Source organism: Canis aureus, chromosome 34 (genome assembly GCF_053574225.1).
Source record: "Canis aureus isolate CA01 chromosome 34, VMU_Caureus_v.1.0, whole genome shotgun sequence".
Classification (NCBI taxonomy): Eukaryota; Metazoa; Chordata; class Mammalia; order Carnivora; family Canidae; genus Canis; species Canis aureus.
In genome coordinates, this window is record NC_135644.1 from 8,608,824 (window position 1) to 8,631,431 (window position 22,608).

Consider the following 22,608-nt stretch of genomic DNA (forward strand, 5'->3'; position numbering starts at 1 on the left):
GTAAGTAGGATGTGTTTCTGGTGAGAAGAAAGGATGTAGTTTTGCAGAAAATTAATGTAAAATTAATTGGAATGATTTAGTTAGTTAGAAAACATTATTAAAGTACGGAAACTGGCTTTCTTGTATTTACCTCTTTGACATCCCAATATACCCAAGGTTCAAATTCCAAAGTCTTGGAAATTTCCCTGACCTTGCTTGCCCTTGGAGCAAAAGAAAGTTAGGTCCTATTTTGCTCCTGTGCACTCCTCCCGTTCACGGTAGTCAGGCACACAATGAGAATGTAACTCAGCACTCCTAAAGACCACATCCCTCGACGTCTGTGCAGCGATCGCACCACAGCAGAACTGGGCTGTGTGGGCATTTCAGACTCAAGAAGGGAGGCGGGGTGTGTGGGCTAACATTTTTGGAAGGTGCAAAGTGTTTGATGGATATGGACAGGCTATGTGATGGTGGGGCCCCGTCCTCTCCCAATCACGGTCTTAGTTATTTTGGAAGTCACATACCAACATGTAGCAAGAGGAACCTGATGCCTGGCGGAGAGACAGATGCAGCGCAGATTTCTTGCTGACCTCGTATATCACCCCAAAAGGGCCCCTACAAATACCCGCTCTCTGGCCACCAGCTCTCCCCTTCTCGGCACCGAGGGGCCACGCTCACATGAGAGCTAGGACAGTGGCCAGTCCGGCAGCTCTTTCCTTCTTGAAGAAAGCAGCCATGAAGATTACTAACTAAGTGTATTTACTCTCTTGGAATTACAAAATGAGTGACCCTGAGCTGTTCCCCTCTTCTCGCAAAGCACGAGTAATTGGTCTCCTGAGGCCTCTGAAGGATGTCACGGTGACCGCAGGGGAGACAGCCACCTTCGACTGCGAGCTCTCCTACGAGGATATCCCGGTGGAATGGTATCTCAAAGGGAAGAAACTCGAGCCCAGCGAGAAGGTAAAAGGCAGGCGTGCAGTTGCCACGGCCCGCTCTTCCTTTTCCTCGCATGATCTCCTTCTTCACCTGCACATTCCTTGTCCTTTGCTCTTTGTAATATCCCTTCCCCATCCTTTCCCTTCCTCTTCCCTACTCTAGCCCGATTTCTGTTGAAATTGTAAATCAGATTTGTCATACTTTTGTTGGATTTAAACTGATGGAATTTTAATCAACATGGAAATAAAAATTTTGTTTAAAGATTTTAATTTATTTATTCATGAGAGACACACAGAGAGGGAGAGAGAGGCAGAGACATAGGCAGAAGCAGCACCCCCGCCCCGATGTAGGTAGGACTCGATCCCAGGACCCAGGATCATGCCCTGAGTGGAAGGCAGATGCTCAACCCCCGAGCCACCCAGGCATCCTTGGAAATAAAAATTTTAAGTACAATAAGGCTTTCCATTTTTTGAGGAAAAGGCAAACCCTCAGTAGCTATCAGTGATTGATTGATTAACTGGAAGACCGGAGGGGATCACAAAGGCCTTCTGATCAAATGCCCTGTAACAACAGCCCACGTTAAGTTTTGTGACTAATTCTCTCCGTGCTCTCTAGTGTTCTGCATATAAGGGGATTAAGAAGAGAAGATGGAAATTCCATTTCAGGCAGTTGATCAAGTAGTTGAGATAACTTCTGGGCAGATTTGCTCTTCAAGCATTTCTCCAAAGCTATTTTTAACCCTCAAGTGCTTTGAGCTGTGCAAATTCTGGAATGCCAAGTGGACTATTTACAGTGCAGCTGACAGTTGTGACAAGAAGGAGGGCTCTGAGGTTATCCGCATGTGTGAGCAAATATACATTAAGTTTGAGGAAATAACTAGCTCTCGGTGTTAACTCTTCTAGGCCCCAAATTTTAGCCGTAAGTAAAAACTCAGATGGCCATTCAGATAGACTCAAAATACAGTTTACCCAAACTGAGCTGTTATCTGTACTGACCCCCACAACAGTCTGTGTGCTTAAATCATCTTGATAATTCTCCATTAATTTTGAATTCTTGAACTAAAACCTACAGAGAATGTCCAGCATAGTTTGGAAATAAAGCACAGGGGAGTACGTTATTGTAGGACATTATTTTTCTCAATACTTAAATAATATCAAGGATGGCACCAATGCTTTAATACAAATCAAACTTCTAAGATGTGAAGGAATATAATTTAAGAGGGATTCAGGTAACAAAGAGCCACAAAGTTGAGTGAAGTAAGTAATAAGAAGGCAAATGTCTTTGAACAATTGTAGTAAAACAAACAAAAAAATTCCATATTCTATCAGAACAATTAAAGAGGAATGCAGTTAACAGTCATCAGGAGGACAAAGCTTGCCCATTACACAGACAGTGGCAGCCAATCAGTCTTTTTTTTTTTTTTTTCTTCTTTTTTTTTTTTAACGAAGGACTGAAAAAGCCACTGTGCATTCAAATGGCAGCATGAGAATTAAGCTACATGTGAGGACCCTTTCCCTGCAGTGAGGTCTTCTAAAGACTGCGTGTTAGACATCTCCATCTTTAAGTTTGCACTTTTTTTTTTCTAAACGTGCATTGATCTATGAAGTGTGTTTTCGTTGCTTTCATGTCCAAACACAGAGAACTGGTTGACTTTTCAAGATCCTTTGGACATTTGTAAACTCATGATTTCAATACAGAATACTGCTTAAAGACAATATTATTCTTTTGCACTAAGTATCTTTTGGTCAAATTAAGAGTTTTTTAATTAAGAGATCAGTCTCATTAGTTCTAATGTAAAAAACTATTTTAATTTGAAATATAGATTCCTAAGAAAAAATTTATCCACATTTTAAAAATATGTATATATGTAGTCACTAAACTTCTCTTTGAGAACAAAAAAGATCATCTTACTAAAATTTTCTGGGGCCTCCTTGTGTCTCTCTTGGCATAGGAATTTTAATTCTTTACTTTGGCCATCCAAAATACTTCAGTCGTTTATGAACTTGCTCTTGTATGTCATCTTTTTTCAAAAGAACTTAAATAGGGGCACCTGGGTGGCTCAATCGGTTAAGCATCTGCCTTTGGCTGAGGTCAGGATCTCAGGTTCCTGGGATCAAGCCCCCTGGGCTCCCTGATCAGTAGAGAGTCTGCTTCTCCCTCTCCTTCTGCCCCACTCCCTCTGCTCATGTTCTCTCTCCCAAATAAATAAAATCTTTAAAAAAAAGAAAACTTAAATATAACTGTGGAGTAATAGTCATTTTATTACATTTTGCAATTTTATTACATTTACAATTTGCCTAGGCATTACATTTTGCAATTTTTGTTTAAATTAAATCTGTCATAGCAAACTTCCTAATACCAATTTAATTCAGGCCTCTCAACTTCATTTTGCAAAATGTTTAGCTTCTAAAACTACACCAATCAGACAAATACAGGTGATTGGAATAGGAAATCAAAACAGAAAATTTTAGAGAAAATTAGGGTTTTTCTCCCCCTCTTTGACCATCAGTCGAAGAAAACACTGCTAAGTCCTAAATGGCCATTAATAATTAAGAATTTAAACTTCAGGGCAGCCCCAGTGGTTCAGTGGTTTAGCGCCACCTTCAGCCCAGGGCATGATCCTGGAGACCCGGGATCGAGTCCCACATTGGGCTCCCTGCATGGAGCCTGCTTCCCCTCTGCCTGTGTCTCTTCCTCTCTCTCTCTGTGTCTCTCACGGATAAATAAATAAAATCTTAAAAAAAAAAAAAAAGAATTTAAACTTCAACAGCTTGGTCACGGTCATAATGCCTAGGATGGAAATACGCATCCATGATAGGTCAACAATATTTTAAAAGGATAACCCCTTAACATTATTTTTACAAACATAAACCACCATAAAATTCAGTTTAGTTTTTTTAACATAATCAAGGTACATTGGATATGAGCTATTTATTGAGAACCACTGTGTTCTGAGACAAATTCTTGGTAACAGAGTAGTCTAGAGCAGCCTCAGAGAAATTTAAATGATAAAACAATGTGTAAACCAGCAAACTATATCTGTGGATGTGTTGAATCTGAAATACTTTAAAATAGCCTTAATTTAGAGTACCAAATTTATTTTGAAACATCACTACAAAAATAATTTTTTTTCCCATTCAAGCACCATGCTGAATAAGTAGCTATGAGGCTAGGACATATCTTAATCACCTCCTCCTGGTTGTATTCCCTTATTGCATTTTTGACCTTTCTCAATTATTAAGGTAGTTATATTAATAGCCATGCCCTTAATGAAGGAAAATCTTCATATGAAACTTTATTCCTGACCTCCTCTTTCACACGAGCGTAATAAATCGTTTAACTGGTAAAAACTTTCACATTATTCTTAACTCTAAATGAACTCTCTTAAGTAGCGCAAAATCGATCTCAGTGACAGGGCACAGCAGCTTGAAGACTTTCCCAGGGTAGAACTAGAGGAAGCTCTGATGAGCTTAGCATTATTACTGTGAAGATGGCCCTGTATCTGTAGGCTGATTTTCAGTTGTACAAGCCACAACTATGGGACCTAATGATAGCCCATATGAATGTGGTGTATTCTTTTGGACAAGGCATTTTCCTACAGACGGCCTCTTCAAACCACCTAAGGTTGCATTTAGAACAAGAATTTCTCATCCAGATATTAACAGTTGGGCAGCCTTTGTCTCAATATTCTAAGATCATGGAATTACAGCCTACTATATGCAGTAGTTTTTTTCCTTCCTTTCATATTTTAGCTTTTTAAAGTTCTTTCATATATATATATATATATATATATATATATATATATATATATATATAAACTCAGCAGAATGGAAGAAAATATCTATCTATATAAATAGATATACATAAGTATAAACAGAAATTTGCCTGGGCATTTCAACATAAAAAGCCACCTAGTAATTATGTAAGGGAACTAGGAAAGCCTAAGGCATCCCTAAAAGATTCCAAACTACTAGTTAAAATCATTTTCAAAGGCATATGCATTCCATATATGATTACAAAACAACTTAGAAAGCACTATTTCAAATTATTGACCTAAGAGAATTAAATGTGCCTGTGTCTGTATTGAGTTGCTGTTTCATAGAGTCTTAAACTGCACCTTTTTTTTTCTTTTTCAAAAAAAAAAAAAAACTAGGTGGTCCCACGTTCAGAAGGAAAAGTTCATACCCTTACACTGAGGGATGTAAAATTAGAAGATGCTGGAGAAGTCCAACTACGAGCAAAAGATTTCAAAACTCATGCCAACCTCTTTGTGAAAGGTGATTACAAGGTTTATTTTTAAACACATACAATGTAGACATTTCAGAAATGATGTCAACTTTCAATGATGAGTACCATAGATCATTAAAATCCACCAAATATCCAAATTTTACTTTTTGCCTTAACAAAAGAGTTCACAGACTATTTAAAAGAGAGAGAGAGAGAGTCAAAATGGACTCAAATATGTCTTACTTCCTCTTTCTATCCCCACCATTTATGTTGGCTTTCAATAAATGGCTGGAGGAAGAATTATTATCAAACTGGGTATCTACCACTTTATTAACCAAGACTTGGCTACTTTGTCCTTGATGTTTCATATTTTTTAAAACAACACCTTTCCTCTGTATGTATAAATAATGATGAAACATCATTATTAGAGGAAAGCATCCAAGTGGAATCAAAACTTACAAATGAAATTTAAAAACAGAAAAAGGCCTGGCGATATCAGAAGAAAGTTGAGGAGGTGCTCAAAGTCTTGGAGAAGGAAAGGAAAAATACCTTGGCTAATTAGTGTGATTCTTTCAGAACCCCCCGTTGAGTTCACTAAGCCCCTTGAGGACCAGACGGTCGAAGAAGAAGCCACTGCAGTATTGGAGTGTGAAGTATCCAGAGAAAATGCTAAGGTGAAATGGTTCAAAAATGGGACAGAAATTCTCAAAAGCAAGAAGTATGAAATTGTTGCTGATGGCAGGGTCAGAAAACTTATTATACACGGCTGTACTCCAGAGGATATTAAAACATACACTTGTGATGCTAAGGATTTTAAGACTTCCTGTAACCTGAACGTCGTGCGTAAGTATTCTTCTTACACAGGACTTTTCATTTGCAACTCTTTGATAACAACAACAACAAAAAAAGCCCTGCCACGTTTTGCATGCCCTTCTTGGCCTAACTGCATCTCTTAGCAACTTATAGTATCAATACTGACATAACCTGATCTTTTGTGTTTAAAAAAAAAAAGGAAAGAAAAGAAAAATCATTCTACTCCATCTGGTCTGATAAGGACATATTGATCACTTTTACCATGTTTCTGACTAGTGGGCAGAGGTACTCTTTGTCTATGGGTGTAACCCTACTATAGGAATATCCTGACAGATAAGGACAAATTGGATGAAAGAGACAAGAAAGGAGTCATGATTTCATTTTTATTTAAAAAAAAAAAAAAAAAAAAAAAAGGAAAGAAGGAAAGAAAGCAATTTCCACTTGGAAAGAAATGAATTCTCAGGTGTCAGGAACAACTAGAAAATGAGCATGAAATTTCAGTTCGAATAGGATCACGCTAAAGTCTGCTGCAATATGATAAAGCCCGCTTACACAATGCTATCTCTGAAAATAAGAAAGGATAATAAGATGGAGCGAAGCCTGGATTCTTGGAGTCCTGTGAATGAAGAGAACTCTAATGGTTTTTAGTATTACTTCTTCCTTTGGTGAAAAATACATCTTTTTTCTAAATGTCACATTAACTCATTTTTTCATTCGTTTGTCCAGTGATAACATTTTATCAGTGTGTATTTTTGTGCTATAGCTGCTGTTTGGTTTAGTTGCTTCCCATCTGTCAACAGCTACAAAATAGTGGCTTTGATTGTGCTTCCATGCTTCTTGTGTTTTATTCTTTTGTCTTTGTGGTCGCTCTGCTTTTAGCTTATGACAGAGTAGCTTCTTGGGTCTCCTTGATCCCTTTGTCATCTACTTTGTCACCACTCCAAGAAGGCTCAGCCACAATGAACACATCTTCAAGCCTATTGACCAGCATTTGTGTCCCAGAATTTCACTGATCAAGAATGATCATCCTGGGAAGGACTCACCAGAAGCCCTAAAAGGAGGGGCAAGGGGGCGGCTCTCTGATCCTATGCATCTGCTGACTTAATCCTGAAAATCACCCACCCATACGAACACATTGCTTTGTTGCACTAATAGATGCCTGACTCACGTGTGATATCTTTGAAACTGATTTTAAAAAGAAAAGAAAAGAAAAAGGTTAAGTGTGTGTGATTTCAATTGCAGACTCATGCCTCTTAGCCATAGGCAAGACTGGTTATAGCACTTCAAGCTGCGTTATCATTGAATTCTGCTAATTTCTCAAAGATTGTATAGCCTGCCTTAAAATAATGTTTCTTTGCTACTGCTATTTCCTTTGACAATATCAGCTTTCAATGCTGAAGAAGTATCAATGAGAATTTTTCTTTTAGCCATCATTCAGGAAAACCTTGTTAGCGATTGATAGGTAATAGATATACAGATATAATCAGTTGGACATACAGTATCCACATAATTTTATGAAACCTACAGAGATATGCAAAATACAAGAGCAAAGTAACATACATACATGAATGGCAGCTCCAAGTGCTTTCAAAGTCCGCTGTAGCCTACTAAGATGGAAAAGCCCTGCAAAAGACTTTTTCTTAATATATACCACAGTAATGTCAGAGTAAATTGCCAGAAACCTCATTTTGAATTCTGATGACCTTCTCTTACAGCTCCTCATGTGGAATTCTTAAGACCACTCACTGATCTTCAAGTTAAAGAAAAAGAAATGGCTCGGTTTGAGTGTGAAATTTCCCGAGAAAATGCTAAGGTCTGTGACTTGTGTGGTTGCTCTCTTGTGTTGCCAGTTACCTTGTCTACTTTTGGCCTAGACAAAACAGGGGAAAAAAAAGAAAGTGAATCAAACCTACCTCTGATTATCACTTTGCCTTTAGATTAAAGATTATTACTTTGGTGTGAGATATATACTTGATTTCATCGTTTTCTTTGTTGTATTATTCATTTACTACTACTTGAAGAACAATGGACTCACAATCAGGAGATTTAGATATTATTGGATTGGGCCATATGAAATTGCTATTTTCTTAGGCTAAGAACAAATATCTGCAATTTCATATGTCTCATTAACTACCATGGCAAGTCAACTTTGAGTCTCCCTTTACAAATCGGGAAAACAAAGGACTTAGTCTGCATGATATCTAAAGCCCTCTATGGCTCTCAACTTACATGATCCCATTATCTTTAATAACTGATATCAGAACCACAACAGCTCACTTAACAATAACTGAAGAAGTTTGTCCCTGCCCTGTGGGGTTTAGGTTGTACTTGTATTTACCACTTTGGTTCATCTTCATGACATAGTCCTGGTGGTAGTTTTAAGAAGCACTCAGGATCCTAGTTCCTCTTAAGGACACCTACATGAAGGAGCAATAAGAAAATTAATAAAGCATCTGTGTATCTCAATATAGGTCCAGTGGTTTAAAGATGGAGCCGAAATTAAAAAGGGCAAAAAATATGACATCATCTCTAAGGGAGCAGTACGCATTCTTGTCATCAACAAATGTCTCCTGGATGATGAAGCAGAATATTCCTGTGAAGTAAAGACAGCAAGAACTTCTGGCATGCTCACCGTCCTGGGTAAGAGTGAAGTCTTTCTCTGCAGAAGTATATGTTCCAGGAAAAAAAATTTTTTTTTTCAGTTTGACTCAATGTTGTTCTTGTTACTATTCTTGCAGCAGAAGAAGCTGTCTTTACAAAAAATCTTGGCAACATTGAAGTTAGTGAAACAGACACCATAAAACTGGTTTGTGAAGTCTCCAAGCCTGGAGCAGAAGTGACTTGGTACAAAGGAGATGAGGAGATAATCGAAACAGGAAGATATGAAATACTTACCGATGGGCGAAAGAGAATCCTGATCATTCAGAATGCTCATCTTGAGGATGCTGGCAACTACAACTGCCGACTCCCAAGTTCTCGAACTGATGGCAAAGTCAAAGTACATGGTATGGAAACTATAATAAATAATATTTTCAGAATTCATACTTGATGCACTTACGGTACAAATGCTGAAGTTTTTAATACCGTGCAACTGCTTCTTTCCAGAACTTGCTGCCGAATTTATCTCAAAGCCTCAAAACCTTGAAGTACTTGAAGGAGAAAAGGCTGAATTCGTCTGCTCCATATCAAAGGAGAACTTCGAAGTCCAGTGGAAGAGGGATGATAAGACACTTGAACCTGGAGACAAATATGACATTATTGCTGATGGCAAAAAGAGGATCTTGGTCGTGAAAGATGCCACATTACAAGATATGGGCACCTATGTAGTCATGGTTGGGGCCGCCAGAGCAGCAGCACACTTGACAGTGATTGGTAAGTTTGTTTTTCCCTCTTGGGTTTACTTACAGTTGTCTCTACTTTGGTCCTTCTTCATGCTATAAGAATTGTTGGTTGCTTTCAGAAAAACTCAGGATCATAGTTCCTCTTAAGGACACCCGTGTAAAGGAACAACAAGAAGTCGTTTTCAACTGCGAAGTCAATACGGAAGGTGCAAAAGCCAAATGGTTCAGAAATGAAGAGGCCATATTTGATAGTTCAAAATACATTATTCTCCAAAAAGACCTGGTCTACACTCTAAGAATTAGAGATGCTCGGTTAGATGATCAAGCCAATTATAGTGTGTCTCTGACCAATCACAGAGGTGAAAATGTTAAGAGCGCTGCTAATCTAATAGTAGAAGGTAAGTCACTTATATGGAATTAACAGGAATTTTTAAGTCAGTACCTATTGTGGAAACAGTTGAAATCAACAGAATTATTCTCCTTTCCAACAGAGGAAGACCTTAGGATTATCGAGCCTCTTAAAGATATTGAAACAATGGAGAAGAAAACTGTCACCTTCTGGTGCAAGGTCAATCGTCTCAATGTAACACTGAAGTGGACCCGAAATGGAGAAGAGGTGGCCTTTGACAACCGTGTCACATACAGAATTGATAAATACAAGCACTCTCTCATTATTAAAGACTGTGGCTTCCCGGATGAGGGTGAATACGTTGTCACTGCTGGACAAGATAAATCTGTTGCCGAGCTTCTGATCATAGAAGCCCCTACGGAATTCATCGAACACTTAGAAGACCAGACAGTCACTGAGTTCGATGATGCGGTCTTCTCCTGTCAGCTCTCCAGAGAGAAGGCTAATGTGAAATGGTACAGAAATGGGAGAGAAATCAAAGAAGGCAAAAAGTAAGTGAAAGCCTCTTAATTTCTATCTCTGTAGCCATCTGCGTATGTTTGACAATGTCGTGATCATTACTGCAAGCTAACCAATAATTCAACCTCTTCTCTTAGATACAAATTTGAAAAAGAAGGAAGTACACATAGACTCATTATAAAAGACTGCCGCCTGGATGATGAATGTGAATATGCTTGTGGAGTAGAAGACAGAAAATCTCGAGCCAGACTTTTTGTGGAAGGTACGTACTGAGTGAGAGGACAAGTTCTAATGTTACTACCAGTGTTTCAAGGCTGTTAACCCAACTATGAACATGTTTGTATTCATTTTACCTCTTCTCTTCAGAAATCCCCGTTGAGATCATCAGGCCTCCCCAAGATATTCTGGAAGCCCCTGGTACCGACGTTGTCTTTTTGGCTGAGCTCAACAAAGATAAGGTGGAAGTTCAGTGGCTAAGAAATAACATGGTGGTTGTTCAGGGCGACAAACACCAGATGATGAGTGAAGGAAAGATCCACAGGCTACAGATTTGTAATATTCAACCTCGTGACCAGGGTGAATATAGATTTATTGCCAAAGACAAAGAAGCCAGAGCTAAGCTTGAACTCGCAGGTAAATCCCTTTCTTTTATTTTCAAATATCCTCACAATATCACAGATACTCTGTGAGTTTCAGATTCCACAATTAAGGAGATGATGCTTGTGAAAGACTTTTATTTCTGTCGGGCACTGTCCGCATGTAACTATTCTAACGTCTCTTATATCACAAAGTGTCCCAAGTAATGGGTAATTGATAGCATTCCTCTTTCCATGCTACAACCTTGAGCAGGTGCTGGCACATGGTGGCTTGTTCGTTAGTTCCTAGAATTAACATATTGCCCTGGAAGTCATCCCCAAAAAACTCAGACCTAGAGAAAGCTCTAGTCTCTGCTATTTTCCAAACCCCTGTGGGGCTCTTAGGTCTGTTCTCATCCTCACTCAAGCTTGCAAGGCATTTTATGGGGTGTGATTATGAAAAAGCCATTACTGTTCCCTCTGTACCTCAAAACTTTGCCTGGTTTATCTCTAAGTATGATGTGCCTACTTTAAAAAACAAATGTGTTTTGCACTATATTTAGTTCTCTATTATTATTTTTGGCAATGAATGCAGATTTTATGGTTTTATATCACCTTAATCCTCTGTTCTCAAGTCTGACGATTTGCAAAAGAAGCTATGAGAACTTTAGGCCGGTTAGTGTTCTCTGCTCTCAAGTTATTGTGATAGACTTTCAATATGTAATCAACATTTGCTAACAAATGCATAGTAAAGGAGCCATGGTATAGCTGGGCTGTACGACATAACTCAAAAGCACTCATATGTCCTTTTTCTCTCTAGCTGCACCTAAAATCAAGACAGGTGATCAAGATCTTGTGGTTGATGTTGGCCAGCCTCTGACGATGGTGGTGCCCTATGACGCCTACCCTAAAGCGGAAGCTGAGTGGTTTAAAGAAAATGAACCTCTGTCTTCAAAAACCGTTGATACTACAGCTGAACAAACTTCTTTCAGAATTTTAGAAGCTAAGAAAGGAGACAAAGGGAGGTATAAAATTGTGCTTCAGAACAAACATGGAAAAGCAGAAGCGTTCATCAATTTAAGAGTTATTGGTAAGCCCTTGAATCACTTGGACTTGATTGGCAAAGCACAATTAAAAGCATGGTAACACACTAAAAAAATATTCTGTACACAAATTTCAGATGTCCCTGGGCCTGTACGTAACTTAGAAGTGACAGAAACATTTGATGGTGAAGTAAGCCTCGGGTGGGAAGAACCATTAACAGATGGTGGGAGCAAAATCATCGGTTATGTCGTTGAAAGACGTGACATCAAAAGGAAGACGTGGGTTCTGGCCACGGACCGTGCAGACAGTTGTGAGTTTACTGTCACTGGACTTCAAAAAGGCGGAGTCGAGTACCTCTTCCGGGTCAGTGCAAGGAACAGAGTCGGCACTGGTGAGCCAGTAGAGACTGACAACCCGGTGGAAGCAAGGAGTAAATATGGTAAGAAGTATTCCAGTAAGTTACAAGCTAGCTGATCTTTGCTTTTACCCCTGATTTAACCAAAGCCGTATTTCCTTCTGTGATGAAATCCAGATGTCCCAGGCCCTCCTTTGAACGTCGCCATCACTGATATAAATAGATTTGGGGTCTCCCTGACATGGGAGCCACCAGAGTATGATGGAGGAGCTGAGATCACAAACTATGTTATCGAATTAAGAGATAAGACTTCTATCCGATGGGACACTGCCATGACAGTGAGAGCTGAAGACCTCTCTGCAACTGTGACTGATGTGGTGGAAGGACAAGAGTATAGTTTCCGGGTCAGAGCCCAAAACCGAATTGGAGTTGGAAAACCAAGTGCAGCCACACCCTTTGTCAAAGTTGCTGATCCAATTGGTAAGCCCATCAAAAAAAGGGAGGGAACTAATTACTTCATGAAATCTAGAAATCAGGCCTGTTAGTTATTAAAATGAAGTTAATGAAAAGGTAGGACATCAGAAAAGATGTGAACAAAATCACAGAAATCCAGACCGTGCCTACTTTTTAATGAATTCAATAAACCGGAGATAATGGAGATGATAGAATTGATCATACATTATTTTAATAAATTGTCACTGAATTCAGTGGTGTGCTCCAACCCTTTGTTCCATTCCAGAGAGACCAAGTCCTCCTGTGAACCTAAGTTCTTCAGATCAGACTCAGTCATCAGTTCAGCTCACGTGGGAGCCTCCTCTGAAAGATGGAGGAAGCCCAATATTGGGATATATAATTGAACGATGTGAAGAAGGGAAAGATAATTGGATTCGTTGCAATAAGAAACTAGTCCCTGAACTGACCTACAAGGTAGGGAATTGCATCTACAATAATATTCAGTGTATGATCATGGACTTAAATGTATTTTGTCCAAACAAACAAGAAATGTTTGTTTACAAATGTTGATTCATGACTTTAGGTTACTGGATTACAAAAAGGAAACAAATATTTATATCGAGTATCTGCAGAAAATGAAGCTGGTGTTTCAGATCCATCTGAAATTCTTGGTCCTCTGACTGCTGATGATGCGTTTGGTAAGTGAATATTTTATTTTTAGATTTGAGAAGAACACATAGCTACTTCATGGTACCAGGGCCTTAAATATGGTACTGGAAACTCATTAATTTTTCTTCTTGATAGTTGAACCAACAATGGACTTAAGTGCATTTAAAGATGGTCTGGAAGTTATTGTCCCGAATCCGATCAAGATCCTGGTTCCAAGTACAGGCTATCCAAGGCCACATGCAACCTGGTCTTTTGGAGATAAAGTACTAGAAGCAGGGGACCGTGTGAAAATGAAAACCATATCTGCCTACGCTGAACTTGTCATTTCTCCAAGTGAACGTCCAGATAAGGGCATTTATACACTAAAATTAGAAAATCCTGTGAAAGCAATTTCTGGAGAGATTGACGTCAATGTAATTGGTAAGGAACTAAATTTTTGTTACATAAGGTGATTTGACAGTATTAACAAATACTGGTTCAAGCTGTTACCAATATTGATTTCTGACTGCATTTTTTTTTTCAGCTCGCCCAAGTGCACCCAAAGAACTGAAATTTGGTGAGATAACCAGAGACTCGGTACATTTGACTTGGGAACCACCAGATGATGATGGAGGAAGTCCATTAACTGGATATGTTGTTCAAAAGCGAGAAGTCAGCCGGAAAACATGGACTAAAGTGAGTTTTAAGCAGCAACACACCAATTTCAGAAAAAAGAGTGGGGGAAAGCCCAGCAAAGTTTATATGGTTTAACTTTGCCTTGCTGAAAAAGAACCAAAAACCTTTTAAAATGCTCTGATGCTAATGCCTCCTGAGGTAGTTCAGCCAAGATTTGGTATAACTGCCTTATTTTGTTGCCTTACCAAATTTTCTACTAAATTTACAAAAAAGTAAAACTTAACCTATTCATTTGGTACCTGATAAGTACCTAATATGGCCTATTGAGCTATAAGCCATCCTAAGAACACTGAGTACCTGACCCCCTGGTGATCAGACTTCTCATTCCACTAGATTATCTTAATTAGCCCAATTTTTTTCTCCTCAGTTTATTACTATTATTTACTTATCATTTTAAGTCAAGGTAAAAAAGCAATAATGAGTAATATTTCTAGGGGAGCCTGAGTGGCTCAGTCGATTAAACATCTGTCTTTGGCTCAGGTCATAATCCCAGGGTCCTGGGATCCCCTGTGTTGGGCTCCCTGCTCAGCGGGGAGCCTGCCTTTTCCTCTCTCCCTAATAAGTTAAAAAAAAATCTTTAAATCATATTTCTAAAAACCAATCTGGTGGAAAGGATCAATACTTGCCACATTTTCAATGTGTATAGACTATGAAAGCTTTACCTTAATATATTAAGTTTCAAATATTGTGTCTTATTCTGCAACTTTCTCCCTAATATGTAATAAATAATCCTTATCATTCAAAAACTATTTCTGTGTGTATCCCTGCTCAGTAAAAATCTGTTTGACTTGGAGAAAGGGTTTTTGGGAAACAAGTAATTGTATTTCTTTGTCCCAGGTTATAGACTTGGTGACTGACCTAGAATTCACAGTTCCTGATCTTGTTCAAGGAAAAGAGTATTTATTTAAAGTCTGTGCTTGTAACAAGTGTGGTCCTGGAGAACCTGCATATGTTGATGAACCTGTAAATATGTCAGCTCCTGCAAGTGAGTACATTCTTGATGCTTTCTTATCTAGCCTCTTAGATGCTTTTTCTTTAGTCCAGGGGTTGAAGTTATGGGGGAAACGCACAGGTTGGCAATATGGAGATTTCATGGATGACCTAAGACTGACCATCTTTAAAATGTTTATAGCCGTACCTGACCCACCAGAGAATGTTAAATGGAGAGATCGAACAGCCAACAGTATCTTCCTAACATGGGATCCGCCTAAATATGATGGTGGTTCACGCATCAAAGGCTATATAGTTGAAAAATGTCCACGTGGTTCTGATCGATGGGTTGCCTGTGGAGAACCAGTTGCAGACACAAAGTGAGTTTTTAGAACTATGTGGCGAAGAGGATATATTTCATCTTGAGAAAATGAGGGTTTTTCTTTTAGAAAGTCTATTTGTTTTGTTTTTACTGAGAATTCCTGTGGTGTGCCTATCCAGTTTTAAAAAGTGTTGCTAAAAAAAACCAAAAAGTGTTGCTGAACATATCCCCTCTTGAAGGCTCTCACTAGTTATAATACTGAAGCAATCCAGAATTAACTTAAGGAATAGTACCATTGTATCAAGAGTAGGTATAACCTTTAGAAAGATCATGAATACAATAGGTTATGTACATTATAGTAAAATATTCTATTTTGTTTTCTGATAGAATGGAAGTGACAGGTCTTGAAGAAGGCCAATGGTATGCCTACCGTGTGAAGGCCTTGAACCGGCAAGGTGCTAGCAAACCAAGCAAACCCACGGATGAAATCCAAGCTGTGGATACACAGGGTATTTACTTTTGATTTTTGTATCCTTAACCAGGCCTCCACCTTTAATTCTGTTTGAACCTACTAATGTCGTAAATAATCTTTTCCAATTTTAGAGGCTCCAGAAATTTTCCTCGATGTGAAGCTCCTTGCTGGTCTCACTGTAAAAGCAGGAACTAAGATCGAACTTCCTGCCACTGTAACTGGAAAACCCGAACCTACAATAACTTGGACAAAGGCTGATATGCTTCTGAAGCAGGACAAAAGAATCACCATTGAAAACGTTCCTAAAAAATCCACAGTGACCATCCTCGATAGTAAGAGAAGCGACACTGGCACATACATCATCGAGGCCGTAAATGTCTGTGGTCGGGCCACTGCTGTGGTCGAAGTGAATGTCTTAGGTGAGAGAGGCTGCCATTTAAAAAATGGGCAAATTCACTTCAGGTACTTTTTAAAATAGAACATGATTTAAAAATGCTTTTTTTTCCTGAGTGCATAATGTCATTCATTCACAGATAAACCCGGACCACCAGCTGCTTTTGATGTCACAGAAGTGACCAATGAATCATGCCTTCTAACATGGAACCCACCACGTGATGATGGTGGATCTAAAATCACAAACTATGTTGTGGAGAGACGGGCAACTGACAGTGAAGTGTGGCACAAGCTCTCATCAACTGTCAAGGATACAAACTACAAGGCAACCAAATTAACACCCAATAAAGAATACATCTTCAGAGTCGCTGCAGAAAACATGTATGGTGTTGGTGAACCGGTTCAGGCCTCTCCAATAACAGCTAAATATCAGTTTGGTAAGTTTCTCATTAATAGTTGGCCAAAAAGTTCTTTTAAGAGATTCTTGTAAAAAAATAAAAAATAAAAAATAAAAATAAAAGATTCTTGTGTCAAACTTGAATTTGGGTGTCATAACTATATATGGGACATTTAACATTTATATCAATCATCATACTACCTATAGATCCACCTGGACCTCCAACTCGCCTAGAACCTTCTGATATCACTAAAGATGCAGTTACTCTCACATGGTGTGAGCCAGACGATGATGGTGGCAGCCCAATCACTGGATACTGGGTGGAAAGATTAGATCCTGACACTGATAAATGGGTCAGGTGCAATAAGATGCCCGTGAAGGATACAACATATAGGTATGTCCAATATCTCCACCAAAATGTTAAGATAGCAGTATATACTATTTTTCATTCTTTAGCTTTCCTTTTGATTATACAAATTCCACTCAAGGACACATCTCTTAGTTTCTTTACTATAAAATATTGACTTTAAGTTACAAAGTGGTGTTTCAATATATTATGGTAATGACCATTATTATAGATACTATAATTACACTGGTACACTTGACCAAATCTAAATTTATGTTGAAATATCTTCAGTTAAATTTCAATATCGGTTTTTTTACAATTTAAATAAATTAGTCCTTTCTATGTAAAATACACAGAGGTTTCTGTTATCATGGTATCTAATTCATACTTCGTCCCTAATTCAGAGTGAAAGGTCTCACCAATAAGAAAAAATACAGATTCCGTGTGTTGGCTGAAAATCTCGCTGGACCTGGAAAACCAAGTAGATCAACTGAACCAATCTTAATAAAGGATCCCATAGGTATTATTTACATATCTTTCTGTGGTTATTTTGAAGCTTCTCTTGATTCCTTTTTTGACAAACCTAAATAAATGGTTTCATTTCATTGGTTTGCAGATCCTCCATGGCCTCCTGGAAAACCAACTGTGAAAGATGTAGGCAAAACATCACTGATGTTGAATTGGACAAAGCCAGAACATGACGGAGGGGCAAAGATTGAGTCTTATATCATTGAAATGCTAAAGACCGGAACAGAGGACTGGGTCCGAGTGGCTGAAGGTGTTCCCACCACTCAGCATTTGCTTACTGGTCTCATGGAAGGGCAAGAATACTCCTTCCGAGTTAGAGCTGTGAACAAGGCTGGGGAAAGCGAGCCCAGCGAACCCAGCGACCCTGTGCTTTGTAGGGAAAAACTATGTAAGTCACTCTTGATGTTTACGGTGTGTAAATTCTTTGAAACACATCTGAGAACTACAATAGGCGAAAATATGAAAAACTCAACTAGATCATTTCATGCTTGCCATGTGATTTCCTAGTGACTATGAGAGAATTCAGTGAAGATTAAATATTGGACAATAAAAAAAATCGAATTCCCTTTTTCTCCTTTAGATCCTCCATCACCACCTCGCTGGCTTGAAGTTATTAATATCACAAAAAATACAGCAGACCTAAAGTGGACAGTTCCTGAGAAAGATGGAGGGTCCCCTATCACCAACTACATTGTGGAAAAGAGAGATGTTAGGCGAAAAGGCTGGCAAACAGTGGACACAACTGTCAAGGACACCAAGTGCACAGTAACTCCACTGACAGAGGGCTCTTTATACGTGTTCCGAGTTGCTGCAGAAAATGCCATCGGACAAAGTGACTACTGTGAAATTGAGGACTCTGTCCTGGCCAAAGACACCTTCAGTATGCTAACTTCATCTTTGTAATACCATTGTTGGTGGATTATCACTTTTCCCTCTAGTTCTTCTAACCATTGAATATTCTGCTTCTAGCCACCCCTGGTCCACCCTACGCTCTGGCAGTGGTTGATGTAACCAAGAGACATGTTGACCTGAAGTGGGAACCACCTAAAAATGATGGTGGAAGACCAATACAGAGGTAAAATTTTAATTAATTCACGAAGAATAATTTATACTCAGTTGAAAATTCTTAACCTTGTTTTCCCTATGAATCCTAATGAAATGCTGTATTTCAATAGATATATCATTGAGAAGAAAGAGAAGTTAGGTACCCGTTGGGTGAAAGCTGGAAAGACTGCAGGCCCTGACTGTAACTTCAGAGTAACTGATGTCATTGAAGGAACAGAGGTCCAATTTCAGGTTCGGGCAGAAAATGAAGCTGGAGTTGGTCACCCAAGTGAACCCACAGAACTCCTGTCAATTGAAGATCCAAAAGGTAAAGTAGTATCGATTATACAAAAGATATTGTCTAGAGCTTGATGATGAGATCGTGGATGTGGACATTTCGCTCTTCTTTCAGGTCCTCCTTCACCTCCTCTTGACTTGCATGTGACTGACGCTGGGAGAAAGCACATTGCCATTGCCTGGAAGCCTCCAGAGAAAAATGGTGGAAGTCCTATTATAGGATACCATGTTGAAATGTGTCCAGTAGGCACTGAGAAATGGATGCGAGTTAATTCTCGCCCGATAAAAGACTTGAAATTCAAAGTTGAAGAAGGCGTTGTTCCTGACAAGGAGTACGTCCTGAGAGTAAGAGCTGTCAATGCTGTGGGTGTCAGTGAGCCATCTGAAATCTCCGAAAATGTGGTTGCCAAAGACCCAGACTGTAAGAACACAGTTTCTTTTATAATTACTAAAACACACCTTGCTTACACATTTTATTTTGACATATCTTTTATTCTCTTTTGGATATCTTACAGGCCAGCCAACAATTGATATGGAGACTCATGACATTGTTGTTATCGAAGGTGAAAAGTTAAGCATTCCTGTCCCCTTCCGAGCTGTCCCAGTTCCAACTGTTAGTTGGCATAAAGATGGCAAAGAAGTCAAAGCAAGTGATAGATTAACAATGAAGAATGATCACATCTCTGCACACCTTGAAGTTCCCAAGAGTGTCCATGCAGATGCTGGAATTTATACCATTACGCTGGAGAATAAGCTCGGCTCAGCAACTGGCTCAATTAATGTCAAAGTCATAGGTAATCATTCTTTGATGAAATACCAGATATTCTTCACGTGTTGAGGAAACTAGTTCACCTTGCAGTGTTCATGTAAATGGCTTCATGAGTTGACCATTTGTAAACTAAGTGTCCTTCCATATGATTTCTTTCCATATGAGAAACGATGCAATTATAGATGTGAAATTGCTAGTAAAATTCTGATTAAACTAATTTACTTCTGTTGTAATAACTGGCACATGAAGTACTAAATAAAAAATATAGTATACCCAAAGAATGCTTAAATTGCCAGTATTCATTTATTAATTGTATTGGCATTTTTTCCCCAGTGTTTTCACCAGAATCAGTAACATTTTATGCCCTGTCCCATGCAGAATCTGAGGAGGGGGCAATTTGACGGGAGGGGGAACCTACTGACCGTTAGTAATTGGGGGCCAAAGGTGCTAAATGGCCTGCAGTGTAAAGGGGGGATACTCCAGCACATCAAAGATTATCCCACCCAAAATGTGGATGGTCCCCATTTAGAAAAAGAGTGTACTATAACATGCTGACTTTTCATCTTACAATAAAAATTATCATTTTATTTCTAATAGGCCTACCTGGACCATGCAAAGATATTAAAGCAAGTGATGTGACCAAGAGTTCTTGTAAATTAACCTGGGAACCTCCAGAATATGATGGTGGAAGCCCAATCCTTCATTATGTCCTGGAACGCAGAGAGGCTGGGAGGAGGACATATATACCAGTCATGTCTGGTGAAAACAAACTGTCTTGGACTGTAAAAGATCTCATACCAAATGGTGAATACTTCTTCCGTGTTAAAGCTGTCAACAAGATTGGTGGAGGCGAATATATTGAACTGAAAAATCCAGTCATTGCTCAAGATCCAAAGCGTAAGTTTGGGCATGGATATAATATAGCTGGGAATTACTATGCAATTTTTTATTTTAAAAAGATGAGTTTATATTATTCAGCTACATATTAACAGGTTTTTTTTTCTTATTCTCCAGAGCCCCCTGATCCACCTGTAGATGTTGAGGTTCATAATCCTACAGCTAACGCAATGACTATTACATGGAAGCCACCTTTGTACGATGGAGGAAGCAAAATAATGGGTTACATCATAGAAAAGATTGCTAAGGGTGAAGACAAATGGAAGAGGTGCAATGAACACCTAGTACCAGTCCTGACCTACACAGCCAAAGGACTTGAAGAGGGAAAGGAATACCAATTCCGAGTGCGAGCAGAAAATGCTGCCGGCATTAGTGAACCTTCTCGGGCCACTCCTCCAACCAAAGCTGTAGATCCTATTGGTGAGTTTTGTTTAATGGGCTTGCTGTTTTACCAATGTACAATAAAAGAGAATAATGTTTTGTCAGATTTTTTAATCAGAATTGAAAACAATTATTGTTTTTATTCATTACAGATGCCCCGAAGGTCATTATGAGAACAAGCCTCGAAGTGAAACGTGGTGATGAAATAGCACTTGATGCAACCATCTCTGGGTCACCTTACCCGACTATTACATGGCTAAAGGATGAAAAAGTCATTATACCAGAAGAAATTAAGAAGCGAGTAGCACCCACAGTTAGGAGGAAGAGGGGTGAAGTTCAAGAAGAAGAACCATTTGTCCTGCCTCTGACAGAACGTTTGAGTATTGACAACAGTAAAAAAGGAGAGTCTCAGCTACGTGTCCGAGATTCAATCCGACCTGACCATGGCCTGTTTATGATCAAAGCTGAAAATGACCATGGTATTGCTAAAGCTCCCTGTACTGTCAGTGTGCTAGGTAAGTAGGTAAAACTATACTTCTCAATGGAAGAAAGTCTATAGAAGAGTTTTAGTAAAACATAAAAATGGAGTTTGGGCCGGGCCAGGGGAGAGAAGTAGGAAATAGCTTCAGCAAGGTTTCCTCAGTCCCATTTTTTCCTCCCAGCTATCTAAACGAAATCAACCAAACTTATTATTTGTTAGCTAATGTGATACAAAGACAGATGTAGGAAAAGCAGAAGTTTATGTTAAAGGTGCATGCTAACATTTACATTTTCCATTGCAACCATTTCTATGCAAATTTTTAATCACTGCTGTCTTTCAAAATATTAGATACACCAGGACCACCAATCAACTTTGTATTTGAAGATATTAGAAAGAACTCCGTCCTCTGTAAATGGGAACCACCCCTCGATGATGGTGGCAGTGAAATTATAAACTATACTTTGGAAAAGAAAGACAAGACAAAACCTGACTCGGAGTGGATTATCATCACTGCAACACTTAGACACTGCAAATATTCAGTGACAAAACTAATTGAAGGAAAAGAGTACCTCTTTCGAGTAAGAGCTGAAAATAGGTTTGGGCCTGGACCACCGTGTGTTTCAAAGCCACTTATAGCTAAAGATCCATTTGGTAAGGTTCTTTTAGCATCTACATTTTGCCTTTTTATTGTATGCATGGGTATATACATTATCATAGCTTATAACCTTGAATTTTTATATCATACTGGAGAATTCATTCAAATATGCATTTTTTTCTTATCAGAACCACCTGATGCACCTGATAAGCCCATTGTGGAAGATGTTACCAGCAACAGTATGCTAGTGAAATGGAATGAACCAAAAGATAATGGAAGTCCCATCTTGGGTTACTGGCTTGAAAAACGGGAGGTTAATAGCACACATTGGTCTCGTGTCAACAGAAGCCTTCTGAATTCTTTGAAGACCAATGTAGAAGGCCTATTAGAAGGACTCACCTATGTCTTCAGAGTATGTGCCGAAAATGCAGCTGGACCTGGAAAGTTCAGTCCTCCTTCAGATCCCAAAACAGCACGTGATCCAATCTGTAAGTAATTTCTTACAAAGAGAGTAGGGTGCAGCACAGTGCTATAATTAAGTTACTTAATTAAGTACTATGTTGTATGCTTGAAAGTTGTTAAGAGAGTAGATCTTGAATGTTATAGCTGCCAAAAAAATGGTAATTGTGCAAGGGAGTGGAGGTATAAACTAACATTGTAGTAATCATCTTGCAATATATGTATCAAATCATCATGTTGTATACCTTAAACTTGCCCAAAAAATCAAGCAAAATACTAACAATGACTACAGATGCATATTAAGATTACAATAAAAAATTTTAAACATCAGTATATATAAGTTAAAAGTTTCATAAAACAGT

The 22,608-nt window shown here is 38.8% G+C and overlaps 1 protein-coding gene and 1 long non-coding RNA gene across 2 annotated transcripts in view; one reads left to right on the plus strand and one right to left on the minus strand.

Moving 5' to 3' along the window:
* TTN (titin) overlaps positions 1 to 22,608 on the plus strand; it is a 274,020-nt gene that overhangs the window by 170,853 nt on the left and 80,559 nt on the right. The window contains exons 212-247 of the mRNA XM_077883161.1: positions 797 to 939; positions 5,069 to 5,192; positions 5,719 to 5,985; positions 7,671 to 7,768; positions 8,427 to 8,595; positions 8,694 to 8,960; positions 9,061 to 9,327; positions 9,416 to 9,694; positions 9,788 to 10,196; positions 10,302 to 10,426; positions 10,531 to 10,797; positions 11,560 to 11,829; positions 11,920 to 12,222; positions 12,316 to 12,618; positions 12,878 to 13,065; positions 13,175 to 13,289; positions 13,396 to 13,680; positions 13,784 to 13,935; positions 14,773 to 14,920; positions 15,068 to 15,245; positions 15,575 to 15,696; positions 15,791 to 16,078; positions 16,193 to 16,489; positions 16,657 to 16,843; positions 17,200 to 17,315; positions 17,412 to 17,711; positions 17,904 to 18,203; positions 18,293 to 18,398; positions 18,499 to 18,695; positions 18,780 to 19,085; positions 19,180 to 19,458; positions 20,031 to 20,330; positions 20,448 to 20,750; positions 20,864 to 21,226; positions 21,541 to 21,843; positions 21,976 to 22,275. Coding sequence (XP_077739287.1) covers positions 797 to 939; positions 5,069 to 5,192; positions 5,719 to 5,985; positions 7,671 to 7,768; positions 8,427 to 8,595; positions 8,694 to 8,960; positions 9,061 to 9,327; positions 9,416 to 9,694; positions 9,788 to 10,196; positions 10,302 to 10,426; positions 10,531 to 10,797; positions 11,560 to 11,829; positions 11,920 to 12,222; positions 12,316 to 12,618; positions 12,878 to 13,065; positions 13,175 to 13,289; positions 13,396 to 13,680; positions 13,784 to 13,935; positions 14,773 to 14,920; positions 15,068 to 15,245; positions 15,575 to 15,696; positions 15,791 to 16,078; positions 16,193 to 16,489; positions 16,657 to 16,843; positions 17,200 to 17,315; positions 17,412 to 17,711; positions 17,904 to 18,203; positions 18,293 to 18,398; positions 18,499 to 18,695; positions 18,780 to 19,085; positions 19,180 to 19,458; positions 20,031 to 20,330; positions 20,448 to 20,750; positions 20,864 to 21,226; positions 21,541 to 21,843; positions 21,976 to 22,275 — 8,424 coding nt within the window. The remainder of the gene's footprint in view (positions 1 to 796; positions 940 to 5,068; positions 5,193 to 5,718; positions 5,986 to 7,670; positions 7,769 to 8,426; positions 8,596 to 8,693; positions 8,961 to 9,060; positions 9,328 to 9,415; positions 9,695 to 9,787; positions 10,197 to 10,301; positions 10,427 to 10,530; positions 10,798 to 11,559; positions 11,830 to 11,919; positions 12,223 to 12,315; positions 12,619 to 12,877; positions 13,066 to 13,174; positions 13,290 to 13,395; positions 13,681 to 13,783; positions 13,936 to 14,772; positions 14,921 to 15,067; positions 15,246 to 15,574; positions 15,697 to 15,790; positions 16,079 to 16,192; positions 16,490 to 16,656; positions 16,844 to 17,199; positions 17,316 to 17,411; positions 17,712 to 17,903; positions 18,204 to 18,292; positions 18,399 to 18,498; positions 18,696 to 18,779; positions 19,086 to 19,179; positions 19,459 to 20,030; positions 20,331 to 20,447; positions 20,751 to 20,863; positions 21,227 to 21,540; positions 21,844 to 21,975; positions 22,276 to 22,608) is intronic.
* Positions 6,353 to 22,581, minus strand: LOC144304670 (uncharacterized). Its single transcript, XR_013371599.1, has 3 exons — positions 22,187 to 22,581; positions 15,074 to 15,218; positions 6,353 to 9,192 (listed from the first exon to the last, which is right to left on the minus strand). It is a non-coding gene; the product is annotated as an uncharacterized LOC144304670 (long non-coding RNA).